Source organism: Lepisosteus oculatus, chromosome 10 (genome assembly GCF_040954835.1).
Source record: "Lepisosteus oculatus isolate fLepOcu1 chromosome 10, fLepOcu1.hap2, whole genome shotgun sequence".
Lineage (NCBI taxonomy): Eukaryota > Metazoa > Chordata > Actinopteri > Semionotiformes > Lepisosteidae > Lepisosteus > Lepisosteus oculatus.
Genome location: NC_090705.1, coordinates 19,924,694 through 19,941,230, shown reverse-complemented (window position 1 = coordinate 19,941,230; position 16,537 = coordinate 19,924,694). Strand labels below are relative to the sequence as shown.

General features: G+C 43.6%; 2 protein-coding genes and 1 long non-coding RNA gene across 5 annotated transcripts in view; 2 read left to right on the top strand and 1 right to left on the bottom strand.

Moving 5' to 3' along the window:
* Positions 1–7,547: 7,547 nt before the first annotated feature.
* elp6 (elongator acetyltransferase complex subunit 6) lies at positions 7,548–13,226 on the top strand. Of its 3 annotated transcripts, none has more exons than XM_006635663.3 (8): positions 7,548–7,649; positions 8,050–8,131; positions 8,620–8,698; positions 9,427–9,497; positions 10,904–11,028; positions 11,154–11,343; positions 12,636–12,788; positions 12,893–13,226. In XM_006635663.3, the coding sequence occupies exons 2-8, from the start codon at positions 8,078–8,080 to the stop codon at positions 13,028–13,030; spliced, it is 810 nt and encodes a 269-aa protein (XP_006635726.2). In that variant the 5' UTR covers positions 7,548–7,649; positions 8,050–8,077; the 3' UTR covers positions 13,031–13,226. The 3 variants fall into 3 exon arrangements, with proteins under 3 accessions (XP_006635726.2, XP_015212625.2, XP_069051084.1); XM_015357139.2 differs by having other exon boundaries at positions 8,045–8,131; XM_069194983.1 differs by having other exon boundaries at positions 7,573–7,601.
* On the bottom strand, positions 13,189–15,125 carry LOC138241466 (uncharacterized). Its single transcript, XR_011190694.1, has 2 exons — positions 14,924–15,125; positions 13,189–14,430 (listed from the first exon to the last, which is right to left on the bottom strand). It is a non-coding gene; the product is annotated as an uncharacterized lncRNA (long non-coding RNA).
* The window catches only part of scap (SREBF chaperone), a 35,936-nt gene continuing 33,508 nt past the window's right edge, over positions 14,110–16,537 (top strand). The window contains exon 1 of the mRNA XM_069194981.1: positions 14,110–14,331. The gene's annotated coding sequence lies outside the window, so the exon portion shown is untranslated. The remainder of the gene's footprint in view (positions 14,332–16,537) is intronic.

The following is a 16,537-nucleotide window of genomic DNA, read 5'->3' as shown; positions in this document are numbered from 1 at the left end:
AGACACACATCAACGCACCCGGAGGATCTCTGAAACACACACCAATGTCCTGAGACACTGATATCCTGACACAGGCAACCTGAGAAATCTCTCGCTTCTCTGACAGCTCAATCACAGCGTGGCTGCTTTCCTCCAGTCAAGTCCAGTCAACAGATCGTGACCGGTGCTTCAGAGGAATTCACACAGCATTCTGGGAGCCATCAACCACTGCTCCAAGAGGAAGCAGGCTGATTTTATCTTTGATTTTTTTTTTAAAACAGATATATACAGTACTCATCCTGACATCAGCAAAGTTAATACTGGTGCAACACCACTCTTCTGACAGGGTGTGAGGAATATCCTCGGCCAGTACAGTCCCAATAACTGCCGTCATTTCTCCTGCAGAAGACTCACAACACATCGCAGCCATCCACAGCGCATTTTACTGCTTTTCTTACATCTGTGCTTTGTGAAATTTCATTCCCATGTTAACATTGAAACATAACATAACATTGATATGGCCAGCAGCCACATCACTCTGCAACTCACAACTGGCAGCTGAAGCTCAGCAGGTGTAAGCCTGGTCAGTACCTGGGTGAGAGACCTCCTGGGAAAAACTAAGGTTGCTGCTGGAAGAGGTGTTAGTGGGCCAGCAGGGGGTGCCCACCCTGTGGTCCGTGTGGGTCCTAATGCCCCAGTATAGTGAGAGGAATACTATACTGTAAACAGACGCCGTCCTTCGAATGAGATGTAAAACTGAGGTCCTGACTCTCTGTGGTCATTAAAAGAGTAGGGGTGTAACCCTGGCATCCTGGCCAAATTGGTCCTTATCAATCATGGTCCTTATCAATCATGGCCTCCTAATAATCCCCGTCTATGAATTGGCTTCATTACTCTGCTCTCCTCCCCACTGATAGCTGGTGTGTGGTGAGTGTTCCCGGTGGATGCTGCACATTGGTGGTGGTGGAGGGGAGTCCCCATTACCTGTAAAGCGCTTTGAGTGGAATGTCCAGAAAAGCGCTATTTAAGTGTTTAATAATAAGTTATTATTATAAACCCATCAACAGTAGGAGTGATTCGGTGGTTGAAATAAGTCTCTGAGATCATAGTGGACTGAAATTCACTATTTCACAAGATCAATGAATCTTTCACAAGCAAAAGAAACAGGGACACACAAGAGGTGGTCTGCCATAGCAAGCAGCTTAGTGTGGTGTCTTTAACCTTCAAGGCTACTGTTCAAAGGCAGTGCGTAAAGGCCGAGTTCACAATATAGCTTCACAAGTGCAGGACATTTCTTTTTATACATTGGACGCAAACAGGTGGAAAAGTACTGTATTGAGTTCTTTCAAATATTCTTATACTAGGAGACACCTGTGTACTGCCACAAGGCACAACTATTGGACACAGAACACTGGACTGGAATGTGGCTTTTTAATTGCAAAATGCTATATAAAACCGCTTACTACAGGTACATGCAAACATAAAGAAACACGCAGATAAATTCAAAGTCTGAATCCACATTCTCCTCTGTTAATTATGAATTTCCTACCAGAATGCACTCAGTGTTATCTCTATCAGGCAAATCTAAATTGTTCTGTCAGGTATGAACCCAAACATTGTCACAGAACAATGCAGTCCTCTCCACAGTGTAACATTCACTGATAATCTGGGAAGACAGCGCCAACCCCTCTCACTCACAGGAGGTGGGGAGTGACAGATGGGGGAAAGAAGAAACATTCAGAAGGAGAATAAGACAGACAGACAGAGACAGGAGAGTGGAAGAAAGGAAGAGGAGGCAAGAGAAAGAGAGAGAGAAAGGGAGCCTGGCCATGCATGGAGGCCATGCAAATTCTGCCCAGAGAGCATGGACTGTGCTCCCACTGCCAGCTAGGAAAAGCAGAGATAGAGATACCTTCTGCAACACTGTAAGAAATACTCAGGAATTGAAAAAGCATTAATTCCCCCCAAATAAGTAATTAAATCCCAGAATTCCCACACCGAGGAACAAAACAGCCTACTGGAAACTCAATAGAACTGGTAACACAGTGTATGATCTCCTGATGCAGCCTCAGGAATGGAGAGTGATCCTCTCAAAAAATATGAATATGATATTATCCTAAATGTTTGTAAATGTCTCGCTAATTGTTCTTGCTTTTAGCAACACTGTAATTCATGAGTTGTACAAATAAAACTCTTTGAACCTGGATTTGAGTGAGAATGGAGAGATCGAACAGAGACTTCAGGAATTGATGGAATGGGAATACAAAGAAATAAATAGAATGGGTGCGGGGTGTCTGTGTGATTGTTCATTGAGTGAAACAAAAGCAGGGTTCTCTAATTCGCTGGGACACCAGGCTAGCAGCTCACATGCACAGAGAAATAGAGGGAGGGAGAGGGAGAGAGCCTCCCTGCCACAGCAGCCACATCCAGACAAACACTGCAAACTGCACACAGCACTGGTGACTAAACTAGGTCAATTATCATGGGATACTGAGAGAGACAGCGAGGGAGGGAATCAATAAAGGAACATGAATTCCACATACAGGAAAAAGGAGAAATATGGAGAAGTGAAAAGAATTGGAGAGATAAAGAGAGATTTCTGTAGAGGATGGAGAAATTGCTTTTACAGTAGACTGGGTGTACAGAGGCAATGGGGGTATGGGGCAGAAGGAATGAAAGATAATTTGCTGGCTTTTGTTGAGTATTACTCGGTGTTGATTGTTTTTTGTTCAGCCAAAATTGTTACATTACTACATTACACAGTCTAACATCTGTGTGCTTATCACAGCTTGTCCCGGATCAGTGAGGTGGCGTCAGTGCAGATAAGTACAGTATTGACACTCCAGCCCAACCCAGGTCTGAGTAAGAGCCTGATTATTTCAAGCTGTGTGAAATCAGAGGAACAAGGCTGAGACGTCAGTCCTGGGAGATGACCCAGATTTCATGAGGAGATGCAGAGTGCAGAACGAGAGTGTGTCAGCTGTGATGGCCCAGAGACAGCATCACCCTGTGCCTCCCTGACAGAGACAGACCCTCAAGCAGACTCTCACAGGGCCCAGAATCATATCCTTTATGCTCAAGTGAAAAACATCCTTCAACATTTTCATTTCCCCCCAAAATGTAGGTAGTATTCTGATCCAGTGTTCAAATGATATCCAAACGTAATGTGGTTAATATTCTGAACCAATGTTCAAATGAAAACAAAATGTATTTTGTGTGTCTGAAATGGATACATCAATTGAATAATGAGAAAAAAAAGTTTCTTTGGCCTCCTGAATTGATCAATTTATAAAGGTGCTGATAGTGCTTGATGAGCTTTACGATTACAGGTTTGAATGGGATGCGTCACTATCCAATTTATTTGAATTCCCCACATAGGTAAGATTGGGGTTAGTTGCTTTGGACTCTCTCACACTGAGAGTTACATAACCTTACAGCCTCCAGCGTGCTTGCAGGCATGTGGTGCTGAGAGTGATGGACATGTCTCTGAAAAGACAAGGGGCACGAAGGTGGGTGGTTCGGAGCAGTGTGCCGAATTTCCTCATTCTTCCCCGTGTGCAGTTGTGGGGTTTGAAGCTGGAAGTTGAGGTGTGAAAAACAAGCAACTGGATATTCCACATCAGGTGCAAAAAAAAAAAAAACCTTGGCGATTCTATTTTCTTCAAAAATAGGAGAAAACTCAGCGTACCCCATACCAAGCAAATCGACACAGCTAACAGCAATTTACAGACCGCAGCGAACACAATATCATACCAGTACAAACAGGAACAAATTGTACACTTCTGAAGTCGGGGAATCACACAACAGCATCATCTTAGATATTATTCTCTCAGGGAGTAAATTCAATTTACAGCTTTAGGATACTCTTTCCCAGACAGACATGATAAATGAGGGAGCCATTCCTTGGAAACATAGAGAATACTGCAGACTCCATTAGCGCAGCAGTTAAATTTGGAGTCCTGTCCTGTGAAGCCCTCTACCCAACTAAAGCTAGACCTAACCTCCAGCACAGGCCTTCACACACACACAGACAGCAGAGCTGCCATGTCCGTTCTTGTGTGTTTCAGTTCTCTCTGAGCAGATGGACAGAGCTTTGTGAGTTAAGATGTACAAGGAGTCTCGGTATATTCGTGATCTGAGAGGCTGGGGTAGTCAGAGAGGCAGACTAAACACAAGAGGTTTCAGACACACCAACTTACACAAACTCAAAAATTTGAATGACTACATTTCTCAGGTACAGAATTGCAGTACAGCATCAGTGTGGAAGCCAGTGGTGTGAAGCAATGTTGTTAAAGCCAGAGGCCTGGCTCCTTTCAAGAAATGGCTAAATGACATCCTAGGTGAAATTAGCTGCCAATTACGAAACAGGATGGTTGTACCAGATGACTTCCTGTTTTTATGTCCTTTAATCTTTTTGCTTTATCTCACTCTTATCCCTCCCTTTTTTACTGCTCTTAAACCCCCATTCTACCCCTTCTCCTCTTTCCTTCCCTCCTGGTATTTTCCCCTTTTCTTCCACCTTCTTCTCACTTCTCTCTTTGTGCCTTTTCTCTCTCCCACTCCCCTCTGTTTCCCACTCCCTACCTCTCTCTTCCCTCCCTCTCCCTCACTCTCTCCTCCTATTCCTCTAGCTCATCCATGCCTTTTGTCACACCTCACCCCTTTCCAGCTCTCCCCACGTCCCCCCCCCCATCTCCCCCATCTCCCCTCGCTTTGAGGGTCTGAATGGTGGCATTGGGCCACAGGCCCCAGTAAAAGAAAGGCTTGGTGCCGTGATGGTGCTGGAGGTCACAGGGCCCTTTGTGACTTAGGGATTAAATTACAACACTTCATTAGTTCCTCAGAGGCACAGGGATGGGCGGGTAAACAGACACACTGTGCATGCCTGCCGTCTCCCAGTTTACCGCAGTGCTCCCCCTGCTGGCCCTTCAGCTCGCTGCACCTGCAAATAGACCAAATTACAGTCCCGTAGTGCAGGCTTGCGCACGTTCAACCAGGCACGTACTGTACATTCACACCAGTCACTTACACACTTCCTGAAAAGATGGATAGATTCCAGAAGACACAAGCAACTCTTTCTCGTTACTTCTGAGGTGCTTTTACCCAATAGCATTCACGCCTGCCCTCGTGCTTGACGCAAACCACCTTACAATCTCAGATATCAATGCTCAGAAAACAAAAAAGCCTTAGAGATGCAGCGATTTTCATAGTGTGGTGCAGTTCGATATCTCACGACACGCTTCAATGTCCTGTGAGTGTGCAGTTACCTCATCTTTAAGTACCTCAGCAGAGGCTGGTAAGAGTGCTGTGGTGTGAAAAACATCCTCCAGTTTGCTCTTGAGCGCTGGGGGAGTGAGAAAAAGGCCACAAATTGCTCATTTGCATCGTGTGAAGAGAGCCGGGGAGGGGGTGAGGAGGGTGGAGAGGCAGAACGGGGAGAGAGTTTTGTCAGAAAACAATCCCCACACTGCTGCACAAACCCCTCTTTGTGTCCACCTCTGCCGGCTCCCCCAGAGCCCGTCTTTCCCCCTTCCTCCTCTCTTGCTTTCCTTTATGTCTCAGCTTGGCGATGCGGCGGGGGCCCCCGAGGAACGATCATCAATCAGGGCGAGCCGGGGGACCATTCCCACTGCGCTCCCTCCTCACCGCGGGAAGCTCTACTCCTCTCACCTCCGCCCCATCAATCTCCTCTCTCCTCCTTTTGGGGAGGCACAGCCTGGATTGCGGCGGTCTTTCTTGCCATCAGGCAATACCTGTACCCCATACCACGCAGCGGCCCTGGAAATGGCGTCACAGCCGAGACCCCAGGAAACAGAACTGTTTTATTTGTGTGCGTTCAGGTTCTCAGCAGACCACACACAGACACACTAACACTGCCCCGGCAGCCCCACAGTGAAGAATAAACTGGGCTCCACATATTTTTGCCAACCCCTTCTTCTATAAGGAATGCCCTGCAAAACACATACATCTTCCATCTGGAGATATATGTATGAAGCACTGTTTTCATTTTTTTTTTAATTGTCCATTTTCTTTTCTTACTCCGTGGTTTTCCCACATTGTTTACACTGTCAGTCGCACTGGTCTGACAGCAGAGTGAGCATCGATTGGAGGAAGGATGCAGCTCTCACAAACAGCAGGGCTGAATGGTCCCCTTCCTTTTGTTATCGATGGTCTTGAAGTGACAGGACGCCGCCATTGTGGGTGATACCCTGGCAAACTCCAGCCTGCACGTCCCAGTGAGTGTTCAGCCAATCACCCACCACCAGGTTGTTAGTTAATGACAAGGCTGGAGATGCGTTGACCACAGGGCTCTGCCTTTGCTCTAATGAGAACTTTTACAGAGTGAGCCCTCCCACAAGTGCCTTGATGAAGCTGATCTGCAGATATCAGCATTTTAAATCAAAACATGTATCTATCTAACTAACATATAATGTCTTTCACCTTTTCCAAATGGCAAAAATAGAACCAACTTAAGGGATTTTTAATTGTTTTACGGTAAGAATATATTGCATACACATAATAGAGTTAACTTAATATGTGATGTTCTCATTCTGCTTTGTGTGTATTTAGTTATGTTATATTATAAGCATATACTGTAAATATATTATAAGTAAAGCAGAATTAAAATTCATTGCAGACAGTACCAACTAACACTTGTGCAAAACAATGTCACAGCAATGTAATTTTTCAGATTTTCCATGATTCATAGTGATTTTATCTGTTTTCTTGGACTCTTTCCTAAAGCTGAACAGTGTTTCTGGTTAGCTGTCTGATGATTCACCTCTGACTGAAGGTACAGTGCTTGCAGAGCTTAAAAGATTGGAGGTGTCTGGGACAATGTCAAACAACTGCTCTACAACAGGAACTCTGAATCCTGTTCCAGGGCATCTCCACACTGATTTTCGTTCTGTGTTGGCTCTAGACTTAAATGAATCTTTAACTTTATCTGGTGTTATGTTTTTGCTATAACAAACAAATGTATCCTTTGTTGGTGAGCATCATACTACAGTGGGAGGAATACATTTCAGTGAGAAGTATAGGTTCAAGCATCCTACATGTCCACTATCATACTATTACGCATTTTGCCAATAGCCCATATTGTACAATGAAAACATAAGGAGAGTGGTCTGTAGGATGTAGGACAAGTAGGATTTAATTGTGACTAATCGACATAAAAAGCAATCCTATTGTCATTTTAATTATTTTGTACTACACAAAAATAAATCTGAAAATTATTGTGGGACTTTTTGGGGATTAGAGGCCCAATCGGGGGTATTTACATATAATTTTATTGTAGACGTTTTTTATTATATAATCGACTTTTATTTGATTTATAAAATTCACCTTTCGGGAATACAGAAATCGATGGATGCCTGTTAAAAGAAACCAACGCACATTATTATTTACTGAAAAAATTAAAATGTTCAAACTACTCGTTTTATTTGTTGAATTAAAACTCATTTGAACGAAAACCAACAGTTTCAGGAACTCGATGAAGTGGGTTTAAAATCGCGTTTTTAAAATACCGTCGGTAAATTGCTGATTAAGTTTGTCCCTTTGCAGCTACAGTGGATCTGCGTACAATGCTTTTTGTAATGGGAGTTTGATATGAATTCTGATCGGTATGACCGTATAAATCGCTACAAAAAATACATTTAAAATAAGAAAAGGTAATCATTGTCAGCGGACTATATAATCTCTAAAATCATTTACACGGTATTCAAATGAAAACAAGATGTAATACTTGTGAATTTGTTGTTACTAATCGTCTTCCTCACTAAATTAACTAAACTTCTTACTAGACCTTCTTAGTATGAGCGTACCTGTTAAATGGAAAACGTAGCAAATCGTATCTTCAAACACGATACGTAAAACGTAGATTATTTTTTATGATGTCAGTATTGTATTTTAAATATTTACGATCTGTTTTATTTTGGGGAGATAAGTAGTATGGAAAAATCATTTTATCCAGAGTGATATGTGTAGAAATGTGCTGTGGCATTCTAACTAAGGGAAGCTTAACAGTGGTGATGATGATGATGATAGAACTGTATCGTCTTGTTAGCGCAGTGACAGCCTCGTCCCTGGACGTGTTGCTATGTTCCCAGAGCTCAACAGCATCCTGAATACCAGCCCCGACCACTTCCCACGGGTATGTTTTTTCCCCACTGTCTCTGTATGCTAGTTTTTGTAATCGATGGAATTACAGTGGAGTTAAGGTCGGGACTCTGTATTTGTAATTGGAAGTTTGTGGGTTCAAATCCAAAGTGTGACGTCTCTATTGTTGCGCACGGTACTTTACTTAAGTTGTTTATGTAAAGTTCTTCTATCGGAGTAATTAATTTGAATTGTTTTGGATAAAACGCCAGCATAATAATAATAATAATATGTGCTGTTCAATTCAAAAGTGTCTTCAAGCCACAATCTATATACCACTACAAAAGAGCTCCAAATGAGAGCCCAGATAGTCCTGTGGTAGTAGAGATAGTCAAATATTGAACTTTAAGAAAGTCGGGAATGGTAACTTGGCAAGTTAAATATAGTGGTCAATTCAATCAGTGTAAAAAAAAGTATGACCTCTGAACTAAAAAGGCATCTTTCGGTCATTATATTGTTATATTCTTATGTCTGTCTTTGCAGGGGGAGTTCACCCTGGTTTCAGACAGACAGGCAGATGCCTCCTTCCTCATTCATCACTTCCTCTCCTTCTACCTCAGAGGTGAGTGGCTCTCAAAACCAGCTGCTGTTTACTGTCTGTCACTTGCAGTGAACTGACAGACTAACCTGCTGGTAAAAACATATTTTTTTCTTTGTTCAAGCTAAGAATAAATACGTGCTTCGTCCATTTCAGAGCAATGGAACCTAACAAATGCATTTATATTTAATAAATCCAACTAATTAGTATTATAATCCATTGAATTACTGCTTAGTAAGAAGAGAAGATAAATTACAAAGGAGATGAGGACATTCAGCCGTGTGGCCCAATTAATAGTTAGTTTGTTGAGCTGAGGAGTTCATCCAACCATTTCCTGAGAGAAGCCAGAGTATTGGCATCAACCTCATGGCTGAGTGATGTGTTCCATATTCCAATAGCCCCTCTGGAAAAAAGGTGCTTCTTGTTTTTAAATTAACTTCTTTGTAGTTTCTACTGGAGCCCTCTGGTTAATGTTTTACCGAAGAAGTCCTCAAGGTTGATTTTTTTTTAAGGATTTTCCATACTAGTCTCATATCCCATCATATTCTGCTGTGTTCAAGATGAGAAAGTGTCAGTTAGTTCTGTCTGTCAGTGCAGCATATTCCTTTAAATCCTAATCCTATTATTGTAGTTCTGTTCTATTCCTATTAGTCCTATCCTGAAGCTGGTTCTTTGTGTCCCTCTGTTGTTTGCCACTGGCTGCCTGAGCTGAAAAGAGTGCTGATTGATAACTGCGACTGTGTTTTTCTTAGCTGGCTGCAAGGTTTGCTTTCTGGGCCTGGTGCAGTCCTTCAGCCACTACAGTGCTGTGAGCCAGAGACTGGTGAGTAATGTTGACTCTGGGACACAGTTCTCGTCTGAGGCACCATAGCACAATTAAACACACCCACAAGCTCAGGGAACTCAGCCCAGGCACATGGCCATGCGCGGGGGGGGGGAGATCTGAAGAGCGTTCATGTCCAAATTTAGAAACAAGAAGTATGAAGGGATGAGACAGACCTTGAATTCCTCCCACAATTAAACAGGTCATAGTCACTTAAAGAGACTCTTAAATTGTTCATTGATCATGAGGGAGGACATGTCAGTTATACATCGAATGTGTCAAAAAGGCTGAATGATTTACAGAAAAGAATGTCATAACTGCAGCTAAAACCAGTGGTGGCTCATAAGACAGACAACTATAAAGGAATTTTAAATGTTCCTTCCTTAAAACATGTTTTAAACTGGAATATCATTTATATGGACTTAATGGAGGATTTGCTGATTACAAGTTAAGGTTTTTATATTAATCTACAATCTACATTTTTTAGTAGCAGTCGCTGATGGGAGAAAAGCAAACATTTCAGTTGTATTTTGTTTTGCAGCAGTTGTAATTTAACATATTTACATATAGAGACACATGAATCATTTACTCCACAGTAGGTTTGTTGAAAAAATATCATGCGTAATTTCCAGCTAGCAGAGAAATTGGTCTGTAAAAATATGCTATCACTTTGAATTGTCTGTTTCAGACCAAGTGTTTTACTCAGCCTTTATTGGTACTGAAATAATGAATAGGAAAAGAAATGGGCAAAGAGTATAACCTTGAAATTGATAGGAATGACAGTTTTTATGTATTTAAATTCCATGTTAAAATGTGTTTTAAAGGGAGAATAGTGGGGAAAAAACCCTGAAGGTAAATTGTCTTTCACACTATACTAAAACATGAACAGATATTTTCTTCAGATACTCAAACAGTATGCACAGCACACACAGAAGAAATTTGTTCTGTAAATCAAGGGAATTTGTGTTAACCGTATGTACTACACTACTGAGACCTCATCTGAAATATCAAAAAGGCCACTTTTACATGAAAAAAGTACTGACAGGTTAAAGAAACTATGTCTCTTTTGTCTTGAAACAAATTGCAAGAAGATTTTTAGTCAGTTCAAAATCCAGAAGGGTACTGACAAAGTCAACCCAAGTGCAAATTAAAAATGTGCATGCAGGATTCAATGTAAGATGCTAGAGTAAGAGCTGGACAAGCAAGATTGTTTGAATGACAATCTTGAACTTGGTTTGAATGAGACGATGTCCAAAAAACGGGGGTTTTCTCTGGCCACAGAGGAACATGGATATGCTGGATTATTTTCTGAAATAGGGTGGGATCGATTCTGTGTGTATTATAGTTGGAGTATTTGGTTGTGCATATGTTTTACGTACTGGACTACTTGTGTGAGTGTTTTATAGGGAGTGAACCTGGCCCAGGCTAAGGAGAAGGGCCAGCTGGTGTTCCTTGAGGGGCTCAAAGAGACTCTAAGCATCCTGTTGCGGGAGAATCGTGGCTCTGACACCGACACGCTGAGCTTCTTGAGGTGATGTACCTGCCTGTCTGTCAGCTTCTCTGTCAGTTAGTGTCTCACAGTCTCTTTGGTTACTCTCTGGAATGAACACAATCTTCCCTTCCTCCAACCCTCTGTGACCTCTCTTGTCCCAGCAGGTCTCCCTGTACTGACCTCCGAGGGCTGTTTGGGTTTGTGCGGGGCTGTGTGCGTGGGGAGCAGGGCCCATGGGGACCCCCAGTCCTGATTGTGGACGACCTGAGTGTGATGCTCAGCCTGGGAGTGAGCGCAGATGCCCTGCTGGATTTCAGTCATTACTGCCAGGCCACAGTCTGCTCAGAGCTGCAGGTCAGCCTTGCTCATAAGATAAGATAGATAAGATCAGTGTTTTAGCCATATACAATTAGAAGTTTGTCTTTTCGCATACCCCAGCTTGCTCTCCTAGAGACACACAGGCACACAGACGGGGAGAGAGAAGCTTGGGGTCAGAGCCCAGGGTCAGCCATTTATACAGCGCCCCTGGAGCACTTGGGAGTTAAGGGCCTTGCTCAGGGGCCCAATGAAGTAGGATTCCTCTGCCAGCCACGGGATTTGATCCTTAGCCACAGAGCCACCGTTCCGCCCACATTTACTCTGACCATTTACCCAGATGGTTTGGCATGCCATATCTTGTGCAGCTTCCCTTATTGTTTTTAATTGAATCCACAATTAATCAAAAATATGGTTCATTTCTCTTTCTCTAACTCTTTTATATCTACTGTTTATGAGCATGGGTGCCACTGTACAGTAGGTGACATATTACAGTATCAGTTCTCTCTGAAATGAATTTTAATTCTGCTTTCCTGTGAGTGAGTTGTACGAGATGTGCCACTTTAATGGTGTCCCAAAAGGCTTACTACTTAGCAGGATGTCAGAAAATTAAGTAGACTCAGTACTTTTAGTGGTCTTTGTGCACCTGTTCAGTTTAGTTCAAAACAGCCCCTAGCTTTCTCTAGCACCTGAAATCATATACAGTTTATACAGTTTTGTATAGCAGCTGTATGAATATGTTTCCCCTGTAGTGTTACAGCTGTGTTGTTAGTACTGACCTCCATTTTCTTTTCCTCCTGGAGACTCCTAAAGTTTGTGTGCGTGCACATTTTCATTTTTTCTTAGCACAGTCCTAAGGTGGTTTACACATGTACTTTATTTTTGATATGTGGAAGTCAATAAAAACAGATTTACAAATTCTGTTAGGAATGGGGGTGGTATTGATGAGGAAAATTAAAAAGGATAGATTGTTCAACTTGTCTTGCCAAGGAAACACGTTGTTGATTGTTGTTGTACTGTAGAGCACTTTGAGAAGCCACTTTTAAAGGCACTGTATAAAAATAAAGGATAATAAAATAAGCAAACATTTGAACTTTAGATAGGTAAAGGGCAGCTGCTGTACGGTTATCTAAGCATGCCATTAGTTCTTGAAGGTGTTAATTGACTGGAAATGCCTCAATGCCAGCGGTGTTGTGAAATGTTTTCAGAGTCATTGTAGTGAGGAGAATCTTCATTCCCAGTTCTGTGGCAGCTTTGTGTCGCTTTGGTAAATTCCAGCCTGATTCAATCCATCTCTCTCTCTCTCTCGATTTCCCCCTCTTACCCCACAGGGTAATGTGGTGATGCTGACACGCGGCGAGGACGAGGAGGGAGAGGATGACGAGGACTTGGGACGGCTGCTGACAGGCCTCGCACACAGCTGTCATCTCGCGCTCCGGGTGCGAGGCCTGGCTACAGGATACTGCAAGGACATCCACGGAGAGGTACAGTACGCTGGGCTGGTTGTGTGTGTGTGGGTGGGTGTGTGGGTGGGGTCTGAGGGTGCATCAGCCTGTGACTAAGCGCTGCGGTGTGGTCTGTGTTTCAGGTGGAGCTGTGCTGGCGGGGGGGACGCACCAGTGTCAATTTCAGTGGGCTGACAGATCACCGGAGGGTGTACCAATACAAGATCCAGGACAAAGGGGTGTCCTTTTTTGCCAGGGGCACTTCCAGCGCTGTCCTTTGATCTGCGATACCCCACAACTTGGATTTGCCCCTGGCACTTCCTGGAAATGGCCTGTTGAACACCCAGGGGGTGTTCAGCTATTTACTGTGCAGGTCAAGAAATCTGAAAGGATCTCGGGACAAGAAGGACCATAATTCACAAGAGAACAGTGTCATTCAAATGTGAGAACAATACTTTAATAAACAGTTCTGAAGAAGGTGCTGTGTGCTTCCCTCTGTTCTTGATTCCTCCTCTCTAGGAAGTCTTAGATCCTTTTAACAATCTGCAGCCTGAGAAACGTGAATCTTTTGCAAACTGTTATGAGTGAATTTAATAACATACTCCTTGATTAATGGCTCTGAAAACCACCGTCAGTTGGCGGTTGCCTTGAAACTGTCTCTCAGTTGATTAATTTCTCGGTGTTGCCTGCTGTAACTCAACCATTGAATCACAAGACCATGTGGATTGGTTACTGTCTCCTTCAACGTACTTTGTCTGGAATGTTCTCCCTAGTTGGTTATACAGTATGCTCTGCAGATCAGGTGTGCTCTATCTTACCTCCTTGCACCCCCAAACAGCAGTCACAACACCTGCTAGTCTGTACCTTGTTGTTAGCATTCATGAGCAGACAAGTCCATTTTGAAAGAAAAGTAGCTGCTTAAACTTAAACTAAGGCATCTAGAGAGACTATTGAGTTCATGTGTTTATCATGAATAAGTATACATCTTACTGGGAAAACAGCAGTTTGCTTTGAGATCTGATCTTTCTCAGGGTGGTATGTAGGAGTTTTTTTAAAATTAATATTTGATTAAAATGATTGTAAGTATTAAGACCTGCAGGAATAAATTTCATTGGCTAAATGTGACAAAGCCAACAGGAAGATGTCCTCTATTTATAGGATATAAATGGTGCTTGCAATCGTTTTCAACCTGCCAGTGGAATATGGAATAATAATCCATCATGTTTGAAAAGTCACCAGAAATCTATGCAAGTAACTGCTAATTGATGTCCTTTGTTGACAGAAACCCAGATAACATTTCGTGAAACGTATTTTCTGTTTCAACAATATTTGGCTGAGATTACACACTTCACCAGCAGAGGCCGCCCGCTCCCAGTGTTTTGCTGTGAGTGAAGGGGGTGAGAGTTCGGAGTGGAGAGGTCGCTTGCTTGGGATTTCACGCCGCTGTCAGCGAGTGACGGGGTGCCGTGGCTGTGGGTCTGTAGAGCCGGTAACACTGTGGGAATCCATGCAAATAAACCCCGAAAACAGCGACTGGATAGCGTAAACAGCGTCCGCTCATCACCGGGAACGGCGCAGTGAGGTGAGAGGCCGATCGAGCGCGGTTTCCTGGGTTTTTGGGGCGGTTTCGTGGAAGATATCCCCGGGTCCGCGCGTCAGGCCCTGACCTCCCGGAGCAGGTCTGGAGAACAAGAAGGGGAGAGGAAAACTGGGATGGCCGGAGAGTGGGAAGCACAGTTCGCTCTGTTAATTTCCGACAAACGAGAAGAGTTTTGGAAATAGGTGTAGATAGAGAGAGGCGGCACGGTAATTGCAGCTTCCCCGTGTCAGGGGGAGCAGCCGAGCTGCCATGGAGACAGAAGTGACAAGTTCTCTTTAATAACAATGTTCACATCAGTCGCCTCTCGAAGATCCTCGGCGCTCAGCCGTCTGCGAACGTTTCATTTAATATCAAAACCTGCTGGAGTTTATAGCACCGTGCGGTACCTAGGCATCGTGTTACCGACGATTTTAATACCTATCTTTTTCAAATATACATATAACTTTTATATGAAAGTACCACTGTGGTTTACTAAGCACTGCTTTGGGTTTGTACGGTGTATAATCATTGAATCTGTTGTTACAGTGTGAATTGTGTTAAGTGGTGTAGTAGCAGTTGTGTAAAATAACACTACCTGTTAAGCACTCGCTTCTGTCGCTCCGGCCCATGTGTACACCTGCCCGGCAGCGGTAAGGGGACGTGTCCGGTTATTAAGTACCAGGTCTTGCCAACCAGTAAGGCCTTCGTGCCTGTTGGAGATATCTGGATCTTTGTGTACAAGGTCGTACTAAGGAGTCTCGGTCCTTCACCTCAGTGTAGTCACTGACACCTCGGCCTTCAAAAGTCATTCATTTCCACGTGGGCTATGCCTGATAAGTCCGTCATTAAGAAAACAATGCCGTAAAGATGTGCAAAAACGTTCTAGCTAAATATGTCAGTATGCCATTCGGAGTCAACATGGGAAGTTTAGGAAGGTTCTTTCTGGTTCTGTTTTTTTTAGTCCTGTGTGGTATAAGCAGCTAGTATGAGTGAGTGTGACTGTTATGAAAGACTTGTACAGGCTGGGGGTCAGAACAAACTGTAAATACCGCGTTGAAAACCTGCTCTATGGCCGCTGGGTGTTGCAGGGCTCTTGCATCACTTCCACAGTGTGTGTGTGGTGGGCAGGCTTGCTCTGAGCAGTGTCTCGCTCGCTCTGTGGAAGCTCTGATCTCTCTCGCAGGAAACGCAGATGGAGCACAGGGTAAGCTCTCTTACTGCTCGCATTCTCCTGCCCTGCCCTGTGACAGGGACGGATTCTGGGAGACACTGCAGCACCTGTTCGGGCAGGATCCATCCAGTTTCACCTGACGCACACACCCATTAGGTCTTTAGAAGAGTGTCTGCAGAGTTCACTGCTTGGGACAGTGGGAGCTGTGCTGTCAGGGCAGAAATAGAGAGTTAGAGGAGGTTCCGACAGTGTCAAGCAAAACAACCACTGGGACATGCCACAAACTCAACACAAACTGTAATGCTAACTGGCCCAAGCAAGACAATGCATTGTGGTGGACTACCTAACCAGGGTGAGAATCAAAGAGAAGCAGATCCTGTCTAAGGGCAGGCTCAGTGCCCACTGCCCGGCCATTGAAACTAGGTGACACAGACAGACCCGGCTACCCAGAGAGGGCAGGTTGTGCTCCTACTGCCAGCAGAGACAGTGGGGCAGGCAGGCTGGGAGAAACAGGGGGCTTGCAGGCTGCTTTGTGTGTACACAGTGTGCTTGCGACAGAGGCGCCAGTAAGAAGAGAGGAGAGCGTGTGGCTCTGCTCTCACTGTGTCTCTGCTTCGCTCTGTGTCCATGCTGCTAGCCCAGCTGTTCTGGTAGGTTGCCAGAGATCTTTCTCTGCTTAAACATGCCAGCTTCTTCAAAATATTTTAAGGTCATGGTGCATTCAGGGCAGCCAATTTAAAAAAAAATTAAAAATACACTAAAATATGTATATTGTATATTTATATATATAAATACATTTATTTATATATAATATATGTGTATTTTACTGTTATCTGTTTTGTTTTTACAGTGGTGCAGGTGAGTAAAACACCAGTACTGCCTTGTTGGAGCTGGACTATGTAACTATATCATGAGGAAATCCACTCTTTTGTATATTCGCTCTTAATCTTGATATTTGTTTGCTGATTCTGAGATAACTGCTCTGTACATGAGACTGTATGTCAGGGTGGCGACTGACGATGAAGGGATTAGGGGTTG